Below are 21716 nucleotides of genomic sequence, written 5' to 3'. Positions count from 1 at the left end.
AGTGCTTTGCACACAGTATGCGCTCAATAAATACAATTGAATGAAATGAGAGTATGCCTGGCATATAAAGTGCTTAATAAATACCATTATTATCATCATTATTATTATTATTATTAAATGAGGGTTTAGTCAGGGAAGGCCACTGGGAAATGTGATTTTGTTGCGTTTGAAAGCTGGGAAGAGTGGAGGACTGTTGGATAGTCATTCATTCAATCGTATTTATTGAGCACTTACTGTGTGCAGAACACTGTGCTAAGCGCTTGATATGAATGAATGAATGATGGCATTTATTAAGCACTTACTATGTGCAAAGCACTGTTCTAAGCGCTGGGGAGGTTACCAGGTGATCAGGTTGTTCCACAGGGGGCTCACAGTCTTCACCCCCATTTTACAAATGAGGGAACTGAAGCTGGAAAGAGTGGAGGACTGTTGGATATTCATGCATTCATTCAGTCATATTTATTGAGCACTTACTGTGTGCAGAACACTGTCCTTTTAGACTGTGAGCCCACTGTTGGGTAGGGACTGTCTCTATATGTTGCCAATTTGTACTTCCCAAGCGCTTAGTACAGTGCTCTGCACATAGTAAGCGCTCAATAAATACGATTGATGATGATGATGAAGCCCAGAGAAGTGAAGTGACTTGACCAAAGTCACACAGCTGGCAAGTCGCAGAGGCGAGATTTGAACCCATGACCTCTGACCCCAAAGCCCGGGGTCTTTCCATTGAGCCACGCTGCTTCTCTTAGGGGCTGGTGCTGTAAATCTGGGCTTGTTCTTACTTCGCGATTAACATCAGCCTCACCGTCATGGGGCTTTCCCTCGTCCTCATTTGGTAACAGGGTAGCAGGATTTAGAGTTGTGCAGCGTGTGTAGGCTAGCTGGACCTGGTCACAAGCCAATAATCCTGGCTCTGCAACCTGTCTGCTATGTAGCCTTGGGCGAACCACTTCCCCTCCCCGGGCCTCAGTTACCTCATCTGCAAAATGGGATTGAAGACTATGAGCCCTAAGCGGGACAGGGACTGTGTCCAACCCATTTAGAGTCCACGGCTCGTGGAACTTTTAGGATTTGTCTCTTCTGGGAGCATTTAAGGTTCGTGGCTGCAAGGCGCATTTAGGGGTGATAGGAAGCAGAGAAGCAGCGTGGCGCAGTGGAAAGAGCCCGGGCTTTGGAGTCAGAGGTCGTGGGTTCAAATCCCGGCTCCGCCACTTGTCAGCTGTGTGACTTTGGGCAAGTCACTTCTGTGGGCCTCAGTTCCCTCATCTGTAAAAATGGGGATGAAGACTGTGAGCCGCCCGCGGGACAGCCTGATCTCCTTGTACTCTCCCCAGCGCTTAGAACAGTGCTTTGCACGTAGTAAGCGCTTAATAAATGCCATCCTCATCATCATATGAAGAGGCAGGGAGTTCCAGCTCTGAGGGAAGAGGTGGGCCTGGGTTTGGTGGTGGGATAGAGGAGATCGAGGTACAGAGAGAAGGTCGGTGTTAGAGGACTGAAGTGCCCGGAAGGAAATCAGCGATGTCAGATAGGAAGGGGAGAACTGATTGTGCGGCTTAAAGCCGACGGCAAGGTGTTTCTGTTTGATGCTGAGGTGGATGGGCAACCACCAGGAGGTTTTTGAGGAGCGGCGAGACATGGACCCAATACTTTTTTCTGAAAAAAATGATCAGGGCAGCCGAGTGAAGTAAGGAGAGACAGGAGGCAGGGAGATCAGTGGTATTTAAGTGCTTACTCTGTGCCAAGCACTGGAGGAGTAACGGTACAATCAGATTCAGCGCTTAGAACAGTGCTTTTAGACTGTGAGCCCACTGTTGGGTAGGGACCGTCTCTATATGTTGCCAATTTGTACTTCCCAAGCGCTTAGTACAGTGCTCTGCACACAGTAAGCGCTCAATAAATACGATTGATGATGATGCTTGGCACTTAGCGCTTAACAAATACTGTTATTATTATTAGACAGGATTTTCTTTTCCAACCGAACTCAGGGAGTGACTCTCATCAGAAAGTCCTACTAGTGAGACAGCCCCTCTAGACTGTGAGTGCGTTATGGATAATAATAATTTTGGCATTTGTTAAGCGCTTACTATGTGCAAAGCACTGTTCTAAGCACCGGGGAGGATACAGGGTGATCAGGTTGTCCCATGTGGGGCTCGCAGTCTTAACCCCCATTTTACAGATGAGGTAACTGAGGCACAGAGAAGTTGTGACTTGCCCAAAGTCACACGGCTGACAGTTGGCGGAGCCGGGATTTGAACCCATGACCTCTGACTCCAAAGCCCGGGCTCTTTCCACTGAGCCACGCTGGGTAGGGAAGGGGTCTGCTAATTCGGCTGTATCGTCCTCTCCCTGGTGCTTCTTAGTACAGAGTTCTGCAGCTAGTAAGCGCTCAGTAAATACCGTCGATTGAGGGAAACAGAGTCCATTTTCCTGTTGGTTGTGATAAGGGTGGCAAAGGGCGTCTTTTCTTACCCCCAGAACTTGGGCCCTGGCAGCTGCCTAACGGCGGGGTGAGCGCCCTTCCTGAGCTCCTGCTGCCGCAGGGCACGACCCCCGCCCAGGGCCGGGGGCTGATCGAGGAGATCCCCACGGCGCCCCAGATCCCAGCCCACGAGCTGACGGTCGTCAAGGATCAGGACGGAAGGCCGCTCAGGATCGACGTCAAAGTGGAACTGGCCCAAGTCAGCTCGGCGTCCGAGTGCGACCTCAGCGTGTCCGAGGTGAGTCGGGCCGGCCGGGCCCCGCCACCCGCATCCCGCGGCCCAGGCGGGAGCCCCTCTTCGGACGCGCGTCTCTCCGCAGGACGACCTGGTGGTCGAGGTCCCGGACAGATACAGGCTGCAGCTGGACCTGCCCCAGCCCGTGGACAACGCCGCCGCCACGGCCACCTTCGTCCCGGGGAAAGCCACCTTGCTCGTCACCGTGCCCGTAGCTTAGGTAGGCGCTGCCCGCTGCCAGGGGGGCCCAGCTTGGGCGGGAGGGGGTTCGGTTCGTAAGCCCGAGCACGGCCGGAGAAATGACCACCCCCGGCCCCGTCTCCGTCTCCTCTTCCGTCGGCCAAGCCCCTTCCGTGGGCGATGGCTTAGAACGGTGGGGAAAACGAAGGGCCTTCCGAGGTTGCCCATCTCGCTGGGAACACCCCGGGCGAGTTAGAAACCGTCAGTCCTCGTGTCCTGCCGGGTGGCAGCAGCAGAGCTGGAGACCATGGGACCTCGGCCTCTGTGGGATAGTAGGAATGCCACCCTCTGCCCCGGGAAAGCAGGGCTGGAGGCGGAGGAAAGGACCTTTCCTGGAACTGCGCCAGACACATCCCAGAACCATCCTGAGCCACCCGCGCCAGCGGCGGTCCATTCCCCGGAGACCACAGGCCGCACGGAAAGTGGAGCCGGCGGGCCCGGGAACCACCGAGATTCCACGGCCGATAATACCGGCTCTGGCTCAGCTATCCCAACGTCGAGTCTGGAGACCTAAACAAATCAGAATGTAGCCTTGGGGAGCTTTAACCTTTGTCATCTTGCACCCCCCCCATTTAATCAGCTGCGCCCACAAACACACCCAACGCTCACATACCCATAAGATCAAAAACCGAACCGGACACACTGAAAATGGACAGCTGTCTTTAATCTTTAACAGGCCGATTCTAATCCAGAGGAGTGTCCCTACCTCCTTTTTTTTCAGCCCGGGGGTGGGAGGGGGAAGAGAACCATAAAGGGAGTATTCCTGGCCTGTCACCCAGGTGCAGACTAGATGAAAGCGGCCCCGTGGGCGGCTTGCTCTAGTCACACCGGTGAAAGGCCGGGGCAGGGCAGGGTGGAACTGGTCTCTTGCAGTAGCAACAGCAGAAACAAAAAAGCCAACTTAAATCTGCAAAACTTTCAGCCGCCTCTGCCCCTCTGCGATGGTCCCTTGTAACAGGCCGGAACCCCCCCGGGGTATGTGGGGGGCTTGGGGAGGAGGGAAGGGGATGACCTGTTTGACCTTGACAAGGTCAGACCGACTCAGTAACCTCGCCTTGGGGGGCTAGAAGAGGGCGGAGGGAGGGGCACCGGTTTCAGAGCTGTTAGTGGGCATCGCCTTCACTCCCAACTTGCCTTTGCGCAGGGTGTTTCCCAACAGGCCGAGGCCGGGGCGAGCGGGGCCGGGCCACGGAGGAAGAGGAGGCCGCGAGAAAGGACCCACCGCTCACGTTCATTTTCAAGTTGTGAACAATCCCGAAGATTTATTAAAATGCTGCCGTTCAACAGAAGGCCTGGAGTTGAGGCAGAACCCTTGGGAATTCATTCTACCATCCTGCAGGGGATGGGAGGGGCCCCGGGCAGATGCTTCCACAGCCCCCCTCCCCTCCACCATCCCCTCCTGCTGCCGGGCGGCCCAGTGACCAGTGTGTCACTGAGGTACCTGCTCAGCCCCGGGGGGGGGGCAGGGGGCGGTCAGTGCATTGTCCAAGTGGGGCCGGGAGTGCTTTTGGAGGGGCAATCTTGATCGTGAGAGCTTCCCCGTCTGCCTCTCTGCTTGTCTGGGGCCTCGGGAGCAGGGCTGGGCGGGGGCTCAGGGAGTCCGGGGGAGAGAGACAGGGAAAATACACAACTCCCAGGCAGGAGATGGAAGCCACACCTCGGGGGTGACCACTCAGATATGAACAAATGCCCGGCCCACCTCAGGCCAGCTGGACTCTGGATGGTGCCTAATAATAATAATTACTATCATTATAACTATTATTAGGTCTTCCCGCAGCCCGTGAGGCCTTGGTGCTCGCGGGAAGCTGGGAGAGCTTGTCTGTGGAACAAGTTTCCCGGACAAACCGGGGATGGGCCGGGTTGGGGGCAGGCGGAGGGTGCTACTTTGCCCACCCGGTTGAAACCGGTGGGGTGGCCGTGATCTAAGCTGAGCCCAATTCCAAAGCCAGGGTGGGATGGAGACGCTGCCCTTGCCCACCTTCCCTTGGCCAGCCTCCCGGTTTCCCGGGCGCCCACCCGTCCTCGCTCCCCCGCCGCCCCCACGGGTCTGGACAGCCGAAATAACACTGGTCTGGACAGCCAAAATAACAGGCGAGCTTTAAAATAAAAAAAGGGGCCCCCTCCGACAACTGAGACGAATAAATACCCGGCGCGGCCCCAAGGAGCCGCCGGCCCCCCCCCGACCCCCGGCTGGGGGGATCATAGCAGCATGGTGATGGGCTTCTCCAGAAACTTCCGGAACTCCGCCAGCCACTGGGCTCCCACGGCCCCGTCCACCACCCGATGGTCACAGCTCAGGGTGACGGACATCATGCTGGCCACGTCGAACCTGCAACGGGACCCAGCCCGTTAGGGGGTCCGGTCCCGCCCCTCATCGCCAGTGCCTCCGTCTCGAGCGCAGATCTGCCACCCGCCAGTCCCCGAGGAGCCCGGGCGGCTGGGGTTGGCACACGGGGGTGGGCCCGGGGGCTCCTTACCCCCTCTCGTTCTCTGCTGGCACCAGCCTGTCCTCGGACGCCCCGATCGCCAAGATGCAGGCCTGAGGCGGATTGATGATGGCGGAGAAGTTCTTTATCCCGAACATGCCTAAATTGGAGATGGTGAAGGTGCCGCCCTGCGCAGGGAGAGGTTGGGGAGGAGAGAGAGGCCCGGGGGGAGTGGGAGGGGTAGGGCATGAGGACAGAGACTGGGTCCTTCTGTCCAGCCTCCCAACCCCTAACAATAATAATAATAATGATGGCATTTATTAAGCGCTTACTATATGCAAAGCACTGTTCTAAGCGCTGGAGAGGTTACAAGGTGATCAGGTCGTCCCACGGGGGCTCACAGTCTTCAACCCCATTTTACAGATGAGGTAACTGAGGTCCAGAGAAGTGACTTGCCCAAAGTCACACAGCTGACAATTGGTGGAGTGGGGATTTGAACCCATGTCCTCTGACTCCAAATCAATCAATCAATCATATTTATTGAGCGCTTACTGTGTGCAGAGCACTGTACTAAGCGCTTGGGAAGTACAAGTTGGCAACATATAGAGACAGTCCCTACCCAACAGTGGGTTCACAGTCTAGAAGGGGGAGACAGAGAACAAAGCCAAACATACTAACAAAATAAAATAGACTAGATATGTACAAGTAAAATAGAGGAATAAATATGTACAAATATATATACATATATACAAAGCCCGTGCTCATTCCACTGAGCCATGCTGCTTCTCTGCTTCCCCTACTCAAATTACCAGGTGAAGCCGTACAAGCTGACCCTGAGAACGCAGGGTGGCTGCCTAATCCCAACCACCTTGTGGCCCATCTACTGCTGAATTCCTACCCCGTGCCCCATCAAATCCCCACCATCATCATCATCGATCGTATTTATTGAGCGCTTACTATGTGCAGAGCACTGTACTAAGCGCTTGGGAAGTACAAATTGGCAACATATAGAGACAGTCCCTACCCAACAGTGGGCTCACAGTCTAAAAGGGGTCCACAGCAACCCCATTAGCCCATGTTGCTAACCCCACCCCGCTAACCCCTGGCCCATCTACCCCATTACCGCCAGCTGCCCACGCCCCATCAGCCCCACTGACCAAGCCCTAACCCTCAGTGCCCGGGGGCCACATGCACAACTTGCTGTCCCCGGGGGGCTGTGGGGGGTACCTGGAACTCATGGGGCTGCAGCTTCCCCTCTCGAGCCTTGGCTGCCAACGAGACGACGTCGTTGGCGATGGATTCCAACCCTTTGATGTGTGCGTTGAACACTATGGGCGTGATGAGTCCCGCGGGGGTGCTCACGGCCACGCTCACGTCGACCACGTGGTTCCTGGAAGTCACGAGGGTGAGGGCGGACTGAGGGACGCACACAGGGCACAGGACGGTTCTTACCCCTCCTTGGCCCATGCCAGTCTCTTCCCGACCCCCTCTCTCACACACACTCACACCTCCTCTCAGTGTATTGAGCACTTAGACTGGTGTTTTGCACATAGTAAGTGCTTAACAAATGCCATCATTATTATAGTCACACCCTCTGCGTCAGCTACACCCACCAAGCAGCGTGGCTCAGTGGAAAGAGCCCGGGCTTGGGAGTCAGAGGTCTTGGGTTCTAATCCTGTCTGCTGTGTGACTCTGGGCAAGTCACAACTTCTCTGTGCCGGTTACCTCATCTGTAAAATGGGGATTAAGACTGGGAGCCCCCACGTGAGACAACCTGATCACCTTGTATTGACCCCAGAGCTTAGAAAAGTGCTTGGCACATAGTAAGCGCTTAGCAAATACCATCGTTATTATTGTCCACACACACACTTGCGGTCTCAGCCTCTCTCTCTCTATTTCCCTCTGAGAATGTTCCCCGTCCGCCCCCCAGTCAGACTCCATCTGCACCCCCAGGGAGAGGGAGGGCTCCTGCTTGGCAGGGGACCTTGTGCCACAGCTCTGTGGCAGTGCCCTGTGCCAGGGCTCCCCTCGGGGGTCGGCACTTACTGCCGGATGACGGTGTCCAGCCAAGAGGAATTTGCTTCGGGCACCTTCAGGCAGGCCAGGGCTGAGGCCTTGATGATGAAGTCGTTGACCGAAATCTTACTGCTCCCCGCCAGCATCTGGAGAGACACAGGCATGCGTGTCATTAGCTGCTTCAACCTCCCCCACAGCCTTGAAGCCCCTCAATCCCTGAACTAACTGGGAAGCAAAGCAGGGACACCCACAGGGAGGTGGAGACCCCGAGACCCCCAACTCTATCAGGAAGTCCACCCCTGCCCTCACCCAGCCCATTCATGGACGATTCCTTTCCAAGCTCCAGCTCAAATTCACGTTGGAGTCGCTTCTCCCGCCAGGAACAGAGCTCGGGGAGGCTCAGGCTGGGCCCGGGTCAGAGAGGAGGAGGGGACGGACACAATCTATCCCCCAGCTCGGGGTTAGAGCAATGGAGGAGAGATTGGGGGCAAGGATCAGCTACTGCGCTGTCCTCTTCTGGGTGGTCAGTACAGTGTTTTTTACACGGTATGAGCTCAGTAAGGGAGGCAGCTTGGCCTGGTAGAGAAAGCATGGTCCTGGGGGTCAAAAGGACCTAGGTTCCAATTCCGGCTTCACCACTAGTCTGCTCTGTGACCTTGGACAAGTCACTGCTCTGGGCCTCAGTTCCCTCATCTGCAAAATGGGAATTAAGACGGTGAGCCCCACGTGGGGCGTGGACTGGCCCCAACCTGATTTCTCTCTATCTACCCCAGCGCTCAGAACAGCGCCTGGCACATTGTAAGCACCTAAACGCCAAAAAAAAGTAAATAAATAAATACGCTGACTGCTCTCACTGTGCTCGCTGATGGCAGCGCCCGAGAGCTCCTGCCCTTCGAATGTGGCCGGCAGGGCCCGGCAAGTAGAGAACCCGCTCCGCCCACCCAACAGCGCCGACCCCCGTCACCTTGTTGAGCTCCTTCCGGACCAGCAAAACTTCTCCCATGTTCACGTCCACGGAGAGGTAGTAGTGAGGGATGGTCTGCTTGGACTGCATCAGCCGCTGAGCGATCACCTGCCGCCAGAGCCCGGGAACCCGTCTGACCCTCGGGCAGGGACCCCGGGACCCACATCCCCCCATCCCGCCTCCCAGATCGGGGGGCCCGAGTGCCCGATGGCAATGCAGGAGAGGAGGGGCTCCCCTCGCCCCCTACCCCGGCCCGGCCCGTGAGCCTCTGGCCAGGCCTGCCCTAATCCAGTCCCTCCCCTCCCCGCCTCCACCCCATCCACGGCTCCTCGACCCCACCAGGCAGTGACGGCCCTTACTCGGCGAATGTTGCTGACTGGGATGTCGGTGAAGACGCCGGCGGGCGCGGCCGCCACCTCGGGAGTCAGGCTGGGCACCGCCGCGGCCGGAGCCTGCGCCGAGGGAGGGAAGGAAGCCGTGACCCGGGTGGCAGGGAAAGGGGTGAGCTGCTGGCCGGCCACCCGGTCGGCCAGTGTGCCCACTCACGGACTCTCACCAGGCGGTCCCCGCCCCCAACTCACAGTCCAGGGTAGCGGGGTCCCCTGGATCGGGAATACACACTCCGTTAAGAGTTTCCACTGTGTCCCGATCCAGTGCATCCCACTTCCCGGCCTTCGCCCGGGAGGAGACGCCATCGTTTTCAATCCAAGGTCTGGACTTTCAATCCCCAGCTCTGGTGCTATCTCCACCCCCATCTTCCATCGCTCTGCCCTGGTCCGGCCTCTTGGGAAGACTGTGGTGGCCTCATGCTCAGCCCAAGGTGTTCCCCGGGCCCTCGGCATGGCAGGTCCACCTGAGAGACCGTGGGGCCCCCCGCCCCCACTGAGATGACGACGAGGGTGGAAACGCCAGCCCCATGTGCCCGCAGAAGCTAGCTGTACTCACGGGGGCGGCCCTGGAAGGCACGAATGAGTCGATGTCTTTCTTGGTGATCCTGCCATCCGGTCCAGTCCCTGGCGGCATGGGAGAGAGGGGGTCACTTGCAGTGCATCACCCAGATGGAAATGCCATCTTTGGGGGGGAAGGGCAGCTACGGCTGCAGCCTGGAAAAAAGGGCCTGCCCCATCCCACCCTGCTCCCACTGGCTGGGGGCCAGAGTCCCTCCCCTCCCATGGGAGCTCAGCCCTGGGTAGAGGGGCAGCGGGCACGCCGTCCAGGCGCTTACCTTTCACCTGGGCCAGGTCGATGCCCTTCTCGGTGGCCAGTTTCCTGGCCAGGGGGCTGACGTGGAGCCTCGCCTTTGAGCCAGCAGCGGCAGCGGGGCGGGCAGCCGGGGGTGCGGGGGAAGCGGGCTGCGGAGAAGCGGCGAAGGCTGCTGCCTGGAGAGGAGGCCCGGCAGAGAATCGGAGGCCTCGATAAAATGCCCAGTCGGATGGCGGCGGGCCCCAGTCTACCCCCGTCGAAAGCCCACATTGCCCCTCCGGGTGCTGGCAGCGGCCACGGCCACCTGCCGATCTCTTGTTGCCCCACAGGCCAAGCAGTTCGTTCGGCACTAGCCCCGAGGGGCCGGGAGCCCGAGGACGCAGGGCCGGGGTGGGAGGAAGCCCATCTTTTCCGAGGCCACTCAGCCCCCGTGGGTCGAACTCAGAGGGTCAAATTGGCCCCCTGGGCGGGACAAGACCAAACCTACGGTCTCAGACACCCCTCCCGAAGCCAAAGACTGCACGCACACCCCTGCCCCACCCAAGTGCCCAAGGGGGGTTGTACCGAAGCCAGGGTGGATGGTGCGGGCTGGGGTTTCATGTCTACCACCGCCGTCGGCTGGTAGTCCGCGAATGCAGGAATGTCCGCCTCCTTCTCCACGATGATACACAGCGGAGTGCCCAGGGGCACGTCCTTTGTGCCTTCTGCCACCAGGATCTTTGCCAGGTAACCTTCCTCCTGAACCTCAAAACCTCAAGCGGGAAGAGAGAGAACCTGTATATATGTATGTACATATTTTTTACTCTATTTATTTTATTTGTACATATCTATTCTATTTATTTTATTTTGTTAGTATGTTTGGTTTTGTTCTCTGTCTCCCCCTTTTAGACTGTGAGCCCACTGTTGGGTAGGGACTGTCTCTGTATGTTGCCAATTTGTACTTCCCAAGCGCTTAGCACAGTGCTCTGCACATAGTAAGCACTCAATAAATACGACTGATGATGATGATGATGAAGAGAACGGGGCAGGGTGGACAAGATGGGGGGAGGGACAGGAATTTCAGCAGCTGGGCCGTCAACGGAGCCAATCAACGAGACCCTCGACCGAGACGGCAGGTGCGGCAGGCACGGCAGAGCCACCGGGCTTGGGTTTCAGCTTCCCGGCCGGGGGCGGGCCCGGACTCCGGCCCCGGCCATCGGATACCCCGGGCCCCCCAGGGGCCTTTCGCCCCTGCCTGGCTTCCTTCAGTCCCCCACGCCAGTCGGGTTCAGGGTCCTGGATCGAGCCCAGCACCGGGCTGAAGCATCACAAACCTCAACGGTTTCAGGGAGTGGCCTCTGGCTGTCTTTTTTTTTTTTTTTAATGGTATTTGTTAAGCGCTTGCCATGTGCCAGGCACTGTACTAAGCGCCGGGGTCGATATGAGCTAATCAGGACGCATGTCCATGTCCCACGTGGGGCTCCTAGTCTTAATCCCCAGTTTGCAGATGAAGGAACTGAGGCACAGGGATGTGTCCTGTCCAAGGTCAAAGAGCAGACAAGGGGTGGAACCGGAACTAGAAACCAGGTCCTTCTGACTAGCCCGCTGTTGGGTAGGGACCGTCTCTATATGTTGCCAACTTGTACTTCCCAAGCGCTTAGTACAGTGCTCTGCACACAGTAAGCACTCAATAAATACGACTGAATGACTAGGCCAGATTGTGGCTGCCACAGCTTCTGACCCTGGTGTCGGCTGCAATAGCAGCAGCTGTGCCCTCTCTAAAGAAGAGCGATACAAATCCACCTCGTCCTCATCACTTTTCTTTTAACCATCATCATTACCACTGAGATACTAATAATAACAATAACAGTGATCGTGGCATTTGTTAAGAGCCTACTGTGTGCCGAGCACTGAGTAAACACTGTGGTACATGTATACATGACAATCAGCCTAGACACAGTCCCCGACCCACATGGGGAAGGGAGAATGAGCTTTGAATCCCATTTTACAGCTGCGGATACTGGGGCCCAGAGATGTGAAGCAACTTGGGTGATGTCACACAACAGGCTAGGTGGCAGAGCCAAGATGTGAGCCCACTGTTGGGTAGGGACTGTCTCTATATGTTGCCAATTTGGACTTCCCAAGCGCTTAGTACAGTGCTCTGCACACAGTAAGCGCTCAATAAATATGATTGATGATGATGATGAGACCTCCGGGCACACCCAGCTCCCAGGTCTGGGCTCAATCCACTAGGCCGTGCTGCTTCGTTAATGTGAGTCTGTATACTTATTTGACTGTTCAATTTTTCATTCGGCAATTTCATCCTTTTCATTCACTCAGTCGTATTTATTGAGCGCTTACTGTGTGCAGAGCCCTGTACTAAGCGCTTGGGAAGTCCAAGTTGGCACCATATAGAGACGGTCCCTACCCAACAATGGGCTCACAGTCGAGAAGGGGGAGACAGACAACAAAACATGTGGACAGGTGTCAAGTCATCAGAATAAATAGAAGTAAAGCTAGATGTACATCATTAGCAAAATAAATAGAATAGTAAATATGTACAAGGTATGTTTGCTTCTGATACAAGCAAACAGGTGTCAAGTCATCAGAATAAATAGAAGTAAAGCTAGATGTACATCATTAGCACTTAGTACAGTGCTCTGCACACAGTAAGCGCTCAATAAATACGATTGATGATGATTAGATAGAATAGATAGAATAAACAGAATAGTAAATATGTACAAGATATGTTTGCTTCTGATATGTCTGCTTCCGTTCTAATCTTGTTCTTCCTCCCACTCCCTCTGGGGTAAATCAGGTTTGTTTACCTTGTCTCCTCCGTCAGACAGTAAGCGCTTTAAACATTTATTTATATTAGTGGTACTCATTAAGCGCTCACTATGTGCCAGGCGCTGCACTAAGCACGGGGGTAGGTACAAAGTACTCAGGTTGGACACAGTCCCCGTCCCACACGGGGCTCACAGTCTTAATCTCCATTTAATGGATGGGGTCACTGAGGCACAGAGAAGTGAAACCACTCGCCCAAGGTCACGCAGCAGACTACTGGCAGAGCCAGGATTAGAACCCAGGTCCTTCCGACTCCCCAGCCCGGCTCTATCCACTAGGCCGCACTGCTTCTCTTGAGGGTAGGGAATGGGTGCCTGGCTTCGGTTGGACTTTCCCAAGTGCCCAGCACTCAGATGTTCAACAGACGTCGGCGACTGACCCATCGCCTGAGGTTTTTCCCTCCTCTCAGCAAAACGGAAGCCAAAGCCCAGGGAAACATAGGAGCTTTCCCCCTCCCTCCCGGGCTAGTAAGAGTGTCCCAATGGACTCGAGCAGCAGGAGGTCGGCAGAAGGCTGCCCGCGTCCTCCGGGCCTGGGTTCGGGACGCCTTCCCAGACTGAGCCCCTTCCTTCCTCTCCCCCTCGTCCCCCTCTCCATCCCATCTTACCTCCTTCCCTTCCCCACAGCACCTGTATATATGTATATATGTTTGTACATATTTATTACTCTATTTATTTATTTATTTTACTTGTACATATCTAGTCTATTTTATTTTGTTAGTATGTTTGGTTTTGTTCTCTGTCTCCCCCTTTTAGACTGTGAGCCCACTGCTGGGTAGGGACTGTCTTTATATGTTGCCAATTTGTACTTCCCAAGCGCTTAGTACAGTGCTCTGCACATAGTAAGCGCTCAATAAATACGATTGATGATGGGTCAAATCCGGGAGGGTGTACTCTTACCGATGGTGGCCTTGTCGGTCTCGATCTCGGCCAGCAGGTCCCCTTCGCTCAGCTTCTCGCCCACCTTCTTCTCCCACCTCTGCACGGTGCCCATGGTCATGGTGGGGGACAGGGCCGGGAGCTGGACCTGCCAAATTCACCAATCAATCAATCAATCGTATTTATTGAGCGCTTACTGTGTGCAGAGCACTGGACTAAGCGCTTGGGAAGGACAAGTTGGCACCAGTCTCGGGCCCGCCCTTCCGGCAGGCCCGCCTGTCCCTCTCACCTCCCCGGCAACCCCTGGGGAGGTAGGGGCTCCGCCAGGGACTCTCATGTGGGAGAAAGTGTCTCTTGCTGTTTGTTCTGTGCCCGCCATCCTCGTTTCCTCTTGCCCTTCAGCAGGGGGGATTTGGGGAACACCACCACCACTGTTCTTCACCCTGCCCACAGCCTTCAAGATTCTGTTCATGCCAATCAGGCCAAACCCACCTCTTGGCCTCCCCTCAGGCCCTGAATGCTACCACCACCTCTCCTGGGTCTTCCCCAGTCTGTCTGAGAATGGAGCGGCCTCGGGCCCCAACATTTCCAGCAAGACATCCCCCTTTTCCTCCAACAGGTTGCTCCTCTAAAGCCCACCAGAGAAGCCAGGGAAGCAGCACGGACGCCTCGGCCTTGCCCGCCCTGCTCGCTCCACCCTGGGCCGACGTGACAGTCGACATCTCTAAACTACCTCTAAACTGAGCTCATTATGGGGTGGGAATGTGCCTGTTGATTCTTTTGTACTGTGCTCCCTGCAGCGCTTAGTACAGTGCTCTGCACACAGTAAGCGCTCAATAAATACTACTGACTGAGAGATACTACCCGGAGGGTCCAGGTTGGTGCTGGATGAGACAAGGCCGGGTCCATCAGCTCCCCTGCCCGAACCCTGGGCCACAGCGAGCCCCACCCCGGCCTGGTGCCGGACTTTGGGAGCCGATCCGGCGCGGTCACAGATCCCTGGACAGGCGGGAGAGCCAGCAGGAGGAGCGGGACGGAATCGGGAAAGCTCCAGCTCCCGCTCACCGGGACGCCTCGGCAGTGGAGGAGCCTACTGACTGGGCTGACATGAGAGCAGAGCGGAGGGAGCGCTTAGAACAGTGTTGGACACACGGTAAGCGCTTCACAGACACTGTTAAAGAAAAAGGGGGTGGGGGAGTGGGCCTGCTGGAATACTGAACCCCAAAGGGCAGACCTCTCCGCCTGGGTCATGGGGCTCTACTTGTTTTGTTGTCTGTCTCTCCCCTTCTAGACTGTGAGCCTGTTGTGGGGCAGGGATCGTCTCTGTTGCTGAATTGTACTTTCAAGTGCTTAGTACAGTGCTCTGCACACAGTAAGCACTCGATAAATTCGACTGAATGAATGAATGAATTCCCGGGCCAGCAGCTGGGAGCTGGCCCACGGCTTCCTTGAGGGTCTTCCACCTCCCCAGCTAAACGAGTCAAGGCCCGCCACCCACCCCCCAACACCCCCACCCACCCCTTACGGTGTCTTCTCCTGTCGAGGCCTTCGGGGGATGAAGATGGTTTTACAAGAGAAATAAAAATACACCCCACAGTCTCCACATCCACAACACACCCCTAATGTATTTATGTGTATTAACCTCCGCCTCCCCCTCGGGACTGTGAGCTTGCTGTGTGCAGGAACTATATCTGCCAGCTCTGTTGTACCGGGCTCTCCCGAGCACTCAGTACAGTGCTCTGCGCAGAGGAAGCGCTCGATAAATACCAGTGACTGGCGAATCCACCCCACTGAAAGCCAGCTCTGCAGCCAGGGAACAAGGACCGTTCTGTTTTAGGACCGGACGGGACCCCCGACCTCCTCTCCCCACAGGTGCCAGCTGAGTCCCAGCAACAGGTGCTACTGCCGCTATTCCACAGGAAGACGGAGAAAGGGTGGGGGAGCCAACCAAGGTCACAGAAATCCCAGGAGTTCCTCCTTTCCCGCGCCATTCCTCAAACGGTCCCCCCGCCTCGGGGCGGTCCAGCCGGTCTGGGGGATCGGCTTCCGGATCATCCCTCCCCCAGCCCCGCCGCAAAGGGGACACCCCCGTCCCGGGGCACGGTGCCGGCCCTGGGCCCCAAGGGTAAACTCTTCATCATCAATCGTATTTATTGAGCGCTTACCGTGTGCAGAGCACTGTACTAAGCGCTTCGGGGGGCGAAGCTCCGCAGCTGGACCTTACCTGTAAATGAGGGGGGTAGGAGCTCCCTGGAGGCTGAGCGGAGGGTGCTGGGGCAGCTGCAGGGGGGGGAGGAGGGGCAGGAGGAGCCGCCGCTGCCGTCGGGGGCCCCGCCGAATCCAGGGTGTAGTTTTTAAAGGCTTCGATGTGCTCGGGCCTGAGGAACACAAAAAGTAGCCCGCACAGAGGGCTTCTCTGGGGCACTGGCACCCTACGCCTTCTTTTATGAATAATAGCAATAATGATAACGGTATCTGTTAAGCGCTCACTACGTGCCAAGCACTGGGGAAGATACGTGCTAATCAGGCTGAAATTTGTTAAGCGCTTACTATAATGATAATAATAATGCTGGTATTTGTTAAGCGCTTACTATTCTAAGCACTGCGGGGATACAAGGTGATCAGGTTGTCCCACGTGGGGCTCACAGTCTTAATCCCCCCCTTTCCAGATGAGGGAACTGAGGCCCAGAGAAGCGAAGTGACTCGCCCAAAGTCAACACAGCTGACAATTGGTGGAGCCGGGATTTGAACCCCTGACCTCGGACTCCAAAGCCCGGGCTCTTTCCACTGAGCCACGCTGCTTCTCTGGTGCTACTATTTGCAAGGCACTTGGGTAGATAAAAGCTAATCATCATCATCATCATCATCATCGATCGTATTTACTGAGCGCTTACTGTGTGCAGAGCACTGTACTAAGCGCTTGGGAAGTACAAGTTGGCAACATCTAGAGACAGTTGGACCCGGTCCCCTGTCCCACATGGGGGCCCAGGCTTAGTCCCCATTTTGCAGGTGAGGGAACTGCGGTCCAGAGACGCGAGGTGACTTGCCCAGGGTCACACAGCGGGCAAGTGGCGGAGGCGGGAATGGAAGGTTAGGTCCCTCTGCCTCCCGGGGCCCGTCATCATCATCATCATTCGTATTTATTGAGCGCTTACTGTGTGCAGAGCACTGTACTAAGCGCTTGGGAAGTACGAATTGGCAACATCTAGAGACAGTTGGACCCGGTCCCTTGTCCCACATGGGGGCCCAGGCTTCGTCCCCATTTTACAGGTGAGGGAACTGCGGTCCAGAGACGCGAGGTGACTTGCCCAGGGTCACACAGTGGGCAAGTGGCGGAGGCGGGAATGGAAGGTTAGGTCCCTCTGCCTCCCGGGGCCCGTCATCATCATCATCAATCGTATTTATTGAGCGCTTACTGTGTGCAGAGCACTGTACTAAGCGCTTGGGAAGTACGAATTGGCAACATCTAGAGACAGTTGGACCCGGTCCCTTGTCCCACATGGGGGCCCAGGCTTCGTCCCCATTTTGCAGGTGAGGGAACTGCGGTCCAGAGACGCGAGGTGACTTGCCCAGGGTCACACAGCTGGCAAGTGGCGGAGGCGGGAATGGGAGGTTAGGTCCCTCTGCCTCCCGGGGCCCGTCGCCGGGGAACTGACTTTTCCACGGTGATGCAGATGATGGCCCCGATGGGCACGTCCCTGGTTCCCTCGGCGACAAGGATCTTGGCTAGGTAACACTCCTCCAGGCTCTCAAACCCCACGGTGGCCTTGTCCGTCTCCACCTGGAAAGGTCATTCATTCGCTCATTCATTCATTCATTCATATCTGAATGAACAAGAGAAGCAGCATAGCTCAGCAGCAAGACCCCAGGCTTGGGAGTCACAGGTCCTGGGTTCTAATCCCGGCTCCGCCACTTGCGCTTAGTCCAGTGCTCTGCACACAGACAGCGCTCAATAAATACGACTGATGGATTGATTGTCGGCTGTGGGACTTTGGGTGAGTCGCTTCACTTCTCTGGGCCTCAGTTGCCTCATCTTAACGGAAAGAGCCCGGACTTGGGAGTCAGAGGTTGTGAGTTCTAATTCTGGCTCCGCCACTTGTCGGCTGTGGGACTTTGGGCGAGTCGCTTCACTTCTCTGGGCCTCAGTTACCTCATCTTAATGGAAAGAGCCCGCGTTTGGGAGTCAGAGGTCGTGAGTTCTAATCCCGGCTCCGCCACTTGTCAGCTGTGGGACTTTGGGCGAGTCACTTCACTTGGCCTCAGTTATCTCATCTTAATGGAAAGAGTCCGGGCTTGGGAGTCAGAGGTCGTGAGTTCTAATCTCGGCTCTGCCACTTGTCGGCTGTGGGACTTTGGGCAAGTCACTTCACTGGGCCTCAGTTATCTCATCTTAATGGAAAGATCCCAGGCTTGGGAGTCAGAGGTCGTGAGTTCCAATCCCGGCTCCGCCACTTGTCTGCTGTGTGGCTTTGGGCGAGTCACTTCACTTCTCTGGGCCTCAGTTACCTCACCATAATGGCAAGAGCCCGGGCTTGGGAGTCAGAGGTCGTGAGTTCTAATCCCGGCTCCGCCACTTGTCTGCTGTGTGACTTTGGGCGAGTCATTTCACTTCTCTGGGCCTCAGTTACCTCACCTTAATGGCAAGAGCCCGGGCTTGGGAGTCACAGGTCATGAGTTCTAATCCCGTCTCCGCCAATTATTGGCTGTGGGACTTTGGGTAAGTCACTTCACTTCTCTGGGCCTCAGTGACCTCATCAGGAAAATGGGGATGAAGACTGTGACCACCATGTGGGACAACCTGGTGACCTTGTATCTCCTCCAGCGCTTAGAACAGTGCTCGGCCGATAGTAAGCCCTTAACGAACACCATTATTCTTATCCATTCATTCAATCGTATTTATTGAGCGCTTACTGTGTGCAGCACACTGGATTAAGCATTTAGGAAGTCCAAGTCGGCAACATATAGAGATGGTCCCTACCCAACAACGGGCTCACAGCCTAGAAGGGGGAGACAGACAACAAAACAAAACATGTAGACAGGTGTCAAAACAATGGAGTGCTTGCTGTGTGCAGGGCACTGCGCTAAGCGTTTGGAAAGGACGATACGGCAATAAAGAGCAGCGGTGGCGAGCGGGGTTAAGGGGGCCACGACCCCCCCCCCACTCATTCATTCATTCAGTCGTATTTATTGAGCGCTTACTGTGTGCAGAGCAGTGGACTAAGCGCTTGGGAAGTCCAAGCTGGCAACATATAGAGACGGTCCCTACCCAACAACGGGCTTCCAGTCTAGAATTTATTGAGCACTGTACTGAGCACTTAGGAAGTGCAAGTCGGCAACATCTAGAGACGGTCCCTACCCAACAACGGGCTCCCAGTCTAGAATTTATTGAGCGCTTACTGTGTGAACAGCCCTGTACTAAGCGCTTAGGAAGTCGGCAACATCTAGAGACGGTCCCTACCCAACAACGGGCTCCCAGTCTAGAATTTATTGAGTGCTTACTGTGTGAACAGCCCTGTACTAAGCGCTTAGGAAGTCGGCAACATCTAGAGACGGTCCCTACCCAACAACAGGCTCCCGGTCTAGAATTGAGCGCTTACTGTGTGAACGGCACTGTACTAAGCGCTTAGGAAGTCGGCAACATCTAGAGATGGTCCCTACCCAACAATGGGCTCCCAGTTGTCTAGAAGCAGCGTGGCTCGGTGGAAAGAGCCCGGGCTTTGGAGTAAAAGGTCACGGGTTCAAATCCCAACTCCGCCACATATCTGCTATGTGACCTTGGGCAAGTCACTTAACTTCTCTGTGCCTCAGTTACCTCATCTGTAAAATGAGCCCCACAAAGGACCTGATCACCTTGTATCTCCCCAGCTCTTAGAACAGTGCTTTGCACATAGTAAGCGCTTAACAAATGCCATCATTATTATTATTATTATTTAGAAGGGGGGGGACACAGACACCAGAACAAAACATGGAGACGGGTATAGACAGGTCAGGCAAATCCCCCTGGTGAAGGGGAGTCCCCCGGCCGCCCCTCACCTCGGCAATGAGGTCGCCCTCGCGGATCTGCTCCCCTTCCTTCTTCTCCCAGCGGGCGATGGTGCCCGCCTGCATGGTGGGTGACAGCGAGGGCAGGGGCACCTGCAAGGGCCAGAGAGGGGAGGGAAGAAGGGGGGAGACTGAGGCAGGGGCCATTCATTCATTCATTCAATCGTATTTATTGAGTGCTTCCTGTGTGCACAGCACTGCACTGAGCGCTTGGGAAGTACAAGTTGGCAACATATAGAGACGGTCCCTACCCAACAGCGGGCGCACAGTCTAGAAGGGGGAGACAGACAACAAAACACATTAACAAAATAAAATAAATAGAATAAATATGTACAAATAAAATAGAGTAGGAAATACATACAAACGTATATACTGGTGCTGTAGGGAGGGGAAGGAGGTAAGGCGGAGGGGATGGGGAGGAGGGGGAGAGGGAGGAGGGGGCTCAGTCTGGGAGGGCCTCCTGGAGGAGGTGAGCTCTCAATGCACATCATTAATAAAATGAATAGAATGGTAAGTATGTATAAGTAAAATAGAGAGTAATAAATCTGTATAAACATATATACAGATGCTGTGGGGAGGGGAAGGAGGTAGGGCGGGGGATGGGGGGAGGAGAGGGAAAAGGGGGCTGAGTGTGGGAAGGCCTCCTGGAGGAGGTGAGCTCTCAGTCGGGCCTTGAAGGAAGGAAGAGAGCTAGCTTGGTGGATGTGGGGAGGGAGGGCATTCCAGGCCAGGGGGAGGACGTGGGCCAGGCGAGAAGGAGGCACAGGTAGGAGGTGAGTGATGGCAGAGGAGTGGAGGGTGCGGGCTGGGCTGGAGAAGGAGAGAAGGGAGGGGAGGTAGGAGGGGGCCAGGGGATGGATGGACAGCCTGGAAGCCCAGGGGGAGGAGTTTTTGCCTGATGTGTAGGAAGCAGCGTGGCTCAGTGGAAAGAGCCCGGGCTTTGGAGTCAGAGGTCATGGGTTCGAATCCCAACTCTGCCACGTCTGCTGTGTGACTTTGGGCATGTCACTTAACTTCTCTGAGCCTCAGTTAACTCATCTGTAAAATGGGGATTAGGACTTTGAGCCCCACGTGGGACAACCTGATCACCTTGTATCCCCCCCAGCGCTTAGAACAATGCTCTGCACATAGTAAGCGCTTAACAAATGCCATCACTATTATTGTGAGAAGCAGCATGGCTCAGTGGAAAGAAGAGCCCGGGCTTTGGAGTCAGACGTTATGGGTTCAAATCCCGGCTCTGCCGATTGTCAGCTGTGTGACTTTGGGCAAGTCACTTCACTGGGCCTCAATTACCTCATCTGTAAAATGGGGACTAGGGCTGTGAGCCCCACGAGGGACCACCTGATCACCTTGTATCCCCCCCAGCGCTTAGAACCATGCTTTGCACATAGCAATCGCTTAACAAATGCCATCATTATTATTGAGAGAAGCAACATGGCTCAGTGGAAAGAAGAGCCCGGGCTTTGGAGTCAGACGTCATGGGTTCAAATCCCGGCTCTGCCGATTGTCAGCTGTGTGACTTTGGGCAAGTCACTTCACTTCTCTGGGCCTCAGTTCCCTCATCTGTAAAATGGGGATGAAGACTGTGAGCCCCCTGTGGGACAACCTGATCACCTTGTATCCCCCCCCCAGCGCTTAGAACAGTGCTCTGCACATAGTAAGCGCTTAACAAATGCCATCACTATTATTGAGAGAAGCAGCCTGGCTCAGTGGAAAGAAGAGCCCGGGCTTTGGAGTCAGAGGTCATGGGTTCAAATCCAGGCTCGGCCGATTGTCAGCTGTGTGACTTTGGGCAAGTCACTTCACTGGGCCTCAGTTACCTCATCTGTAAAATGGGGAGTAGGCCTGTGAGCCTCGTGTGGGACCACCTGATGACCTTGTAACCTCCCCAGCGCTCGGAACAGTGTTTTGCACAGAGTAAGCGCTTAACAAATACCATCATCATTATTCATTCATTCCTTCATTTCATTCAATCGTCTTTATTGATCACTTACAGTGTGCAGAGCACTGGACTAAGCGCTTGGGAAGTCCAAGTTGGCAACATAGAGAGACGGTCCCTACCCAGCAGTGGGCTCACAGTCCAAAAGACAAATACCATTATTATTATGATTGATTGGAAGCCACGGGGGATTTTTGGGGTCCTCACCTTCTGGTGCGGGGGGAGGCTGTAGTGTCGCGGGGCGGGGGCGGGGGCGGGGGGGGGGCGGAGCAGCGGGGAGCGGGTCCTCGGTCCGGGCCCGGCCCCCGCCGCCCACGGGCCCGCGCCCCCCAGGGAGCGCGCGGGGACCATCCGGGCCGGACGCGGGAGCGCGCCTCCCCCCGGGCCCCCCCCCCGGGGCCCCCCCCCCGCCGGGCGCAGCCCCGCGGCCCCCGCCCGCCGCGCGCGCAGCCACAGGCGCCACAT

The 21716-nt window shown here is 55.8% G+C and overlaps 2 protein-coding genes across 5 annotated transcripts in view; one reads left to right on the top strand and one right to left on the bottom strand.

The window, feature by feature from the left end:
* The window catches only part of PIH1D2 (PIH1 domain containing 2), a 16662-nt gene extending 12416 nt beyond the window's left edge, over positions 1-4246 (top strand). The window contains exons 4-7 of one of the 4 annotated variants that reach the window (XM_038753733.1): positions 2479-2720; positions 2803-2937; positions 3880-3932; positions 4102-4246. In XM_038753733.1, the coding sequence (XP_038609661.1) occupies positions 2479-2720; positions 2803-2937 (377 nt within the window). In that variant the 3' untranslated portion in view covers positions 3880-3932; positions 4102-4246. Of the gene's footprint in view, positions 1-2478; positions 2721-2802; positions 2938-3262; positions 3933-4101 lie in introns of all 4 variants that reach the window. The other 3 variants (XM_038753735.1, XM_038753734.1, XM_038753732.1) reach the window with 3 other exon arrangements.
* DLAT (dihydrolipoamide S-acetyltransferase) lies at positions 3598-21716 on the bottom strand. The gene is made up of 14 exons (XM_038754289.1): positions 21459-21716; positions 19304-19405; positions 16927-17051; positions 15495-15648; positions 13292-13418; positions 10131-10318; positions 9589-9742; positions 9309-9376; positions 8723-8815; positions 8364-8471; positions 7430-7545; positions 6611-6773; positions 5435-5571; positions 3598-5286 (listed from the first exon to the last, which is right to left on the bottom strand). Exons 1-14 carry the CDS (start codon positions 21714-21716, stop codon positions 5157-5159), a joined length of 1923 nt encoding a protein of 640 aa, XP_038610217.1. The 3' UTR covers positions 3598-5156.

The sequence above is a fragment of the Tachyglossus aculeatus genome, chromosome 11 (genome assembly GCF_015852505.1).
Source record: "Tachyglossus aculeatus isolate mTacAcu1 chromosome 11, mTacAcu1.pri, whole genome shotgun sequence".
In the NCBI taxonomy this organism is placed as follows: Eukaryota; Metazoa; Chordata; class Mammalia; order Monotremata; family Tachyglossidae; genus Tachyglossus; species Tachyglossus aculeatus.
The sequence above is the reverse complement of the archived record's forward strand: the minus strand, read 5'-3'. Positions and strand labels throughout refer to the sequence as shown.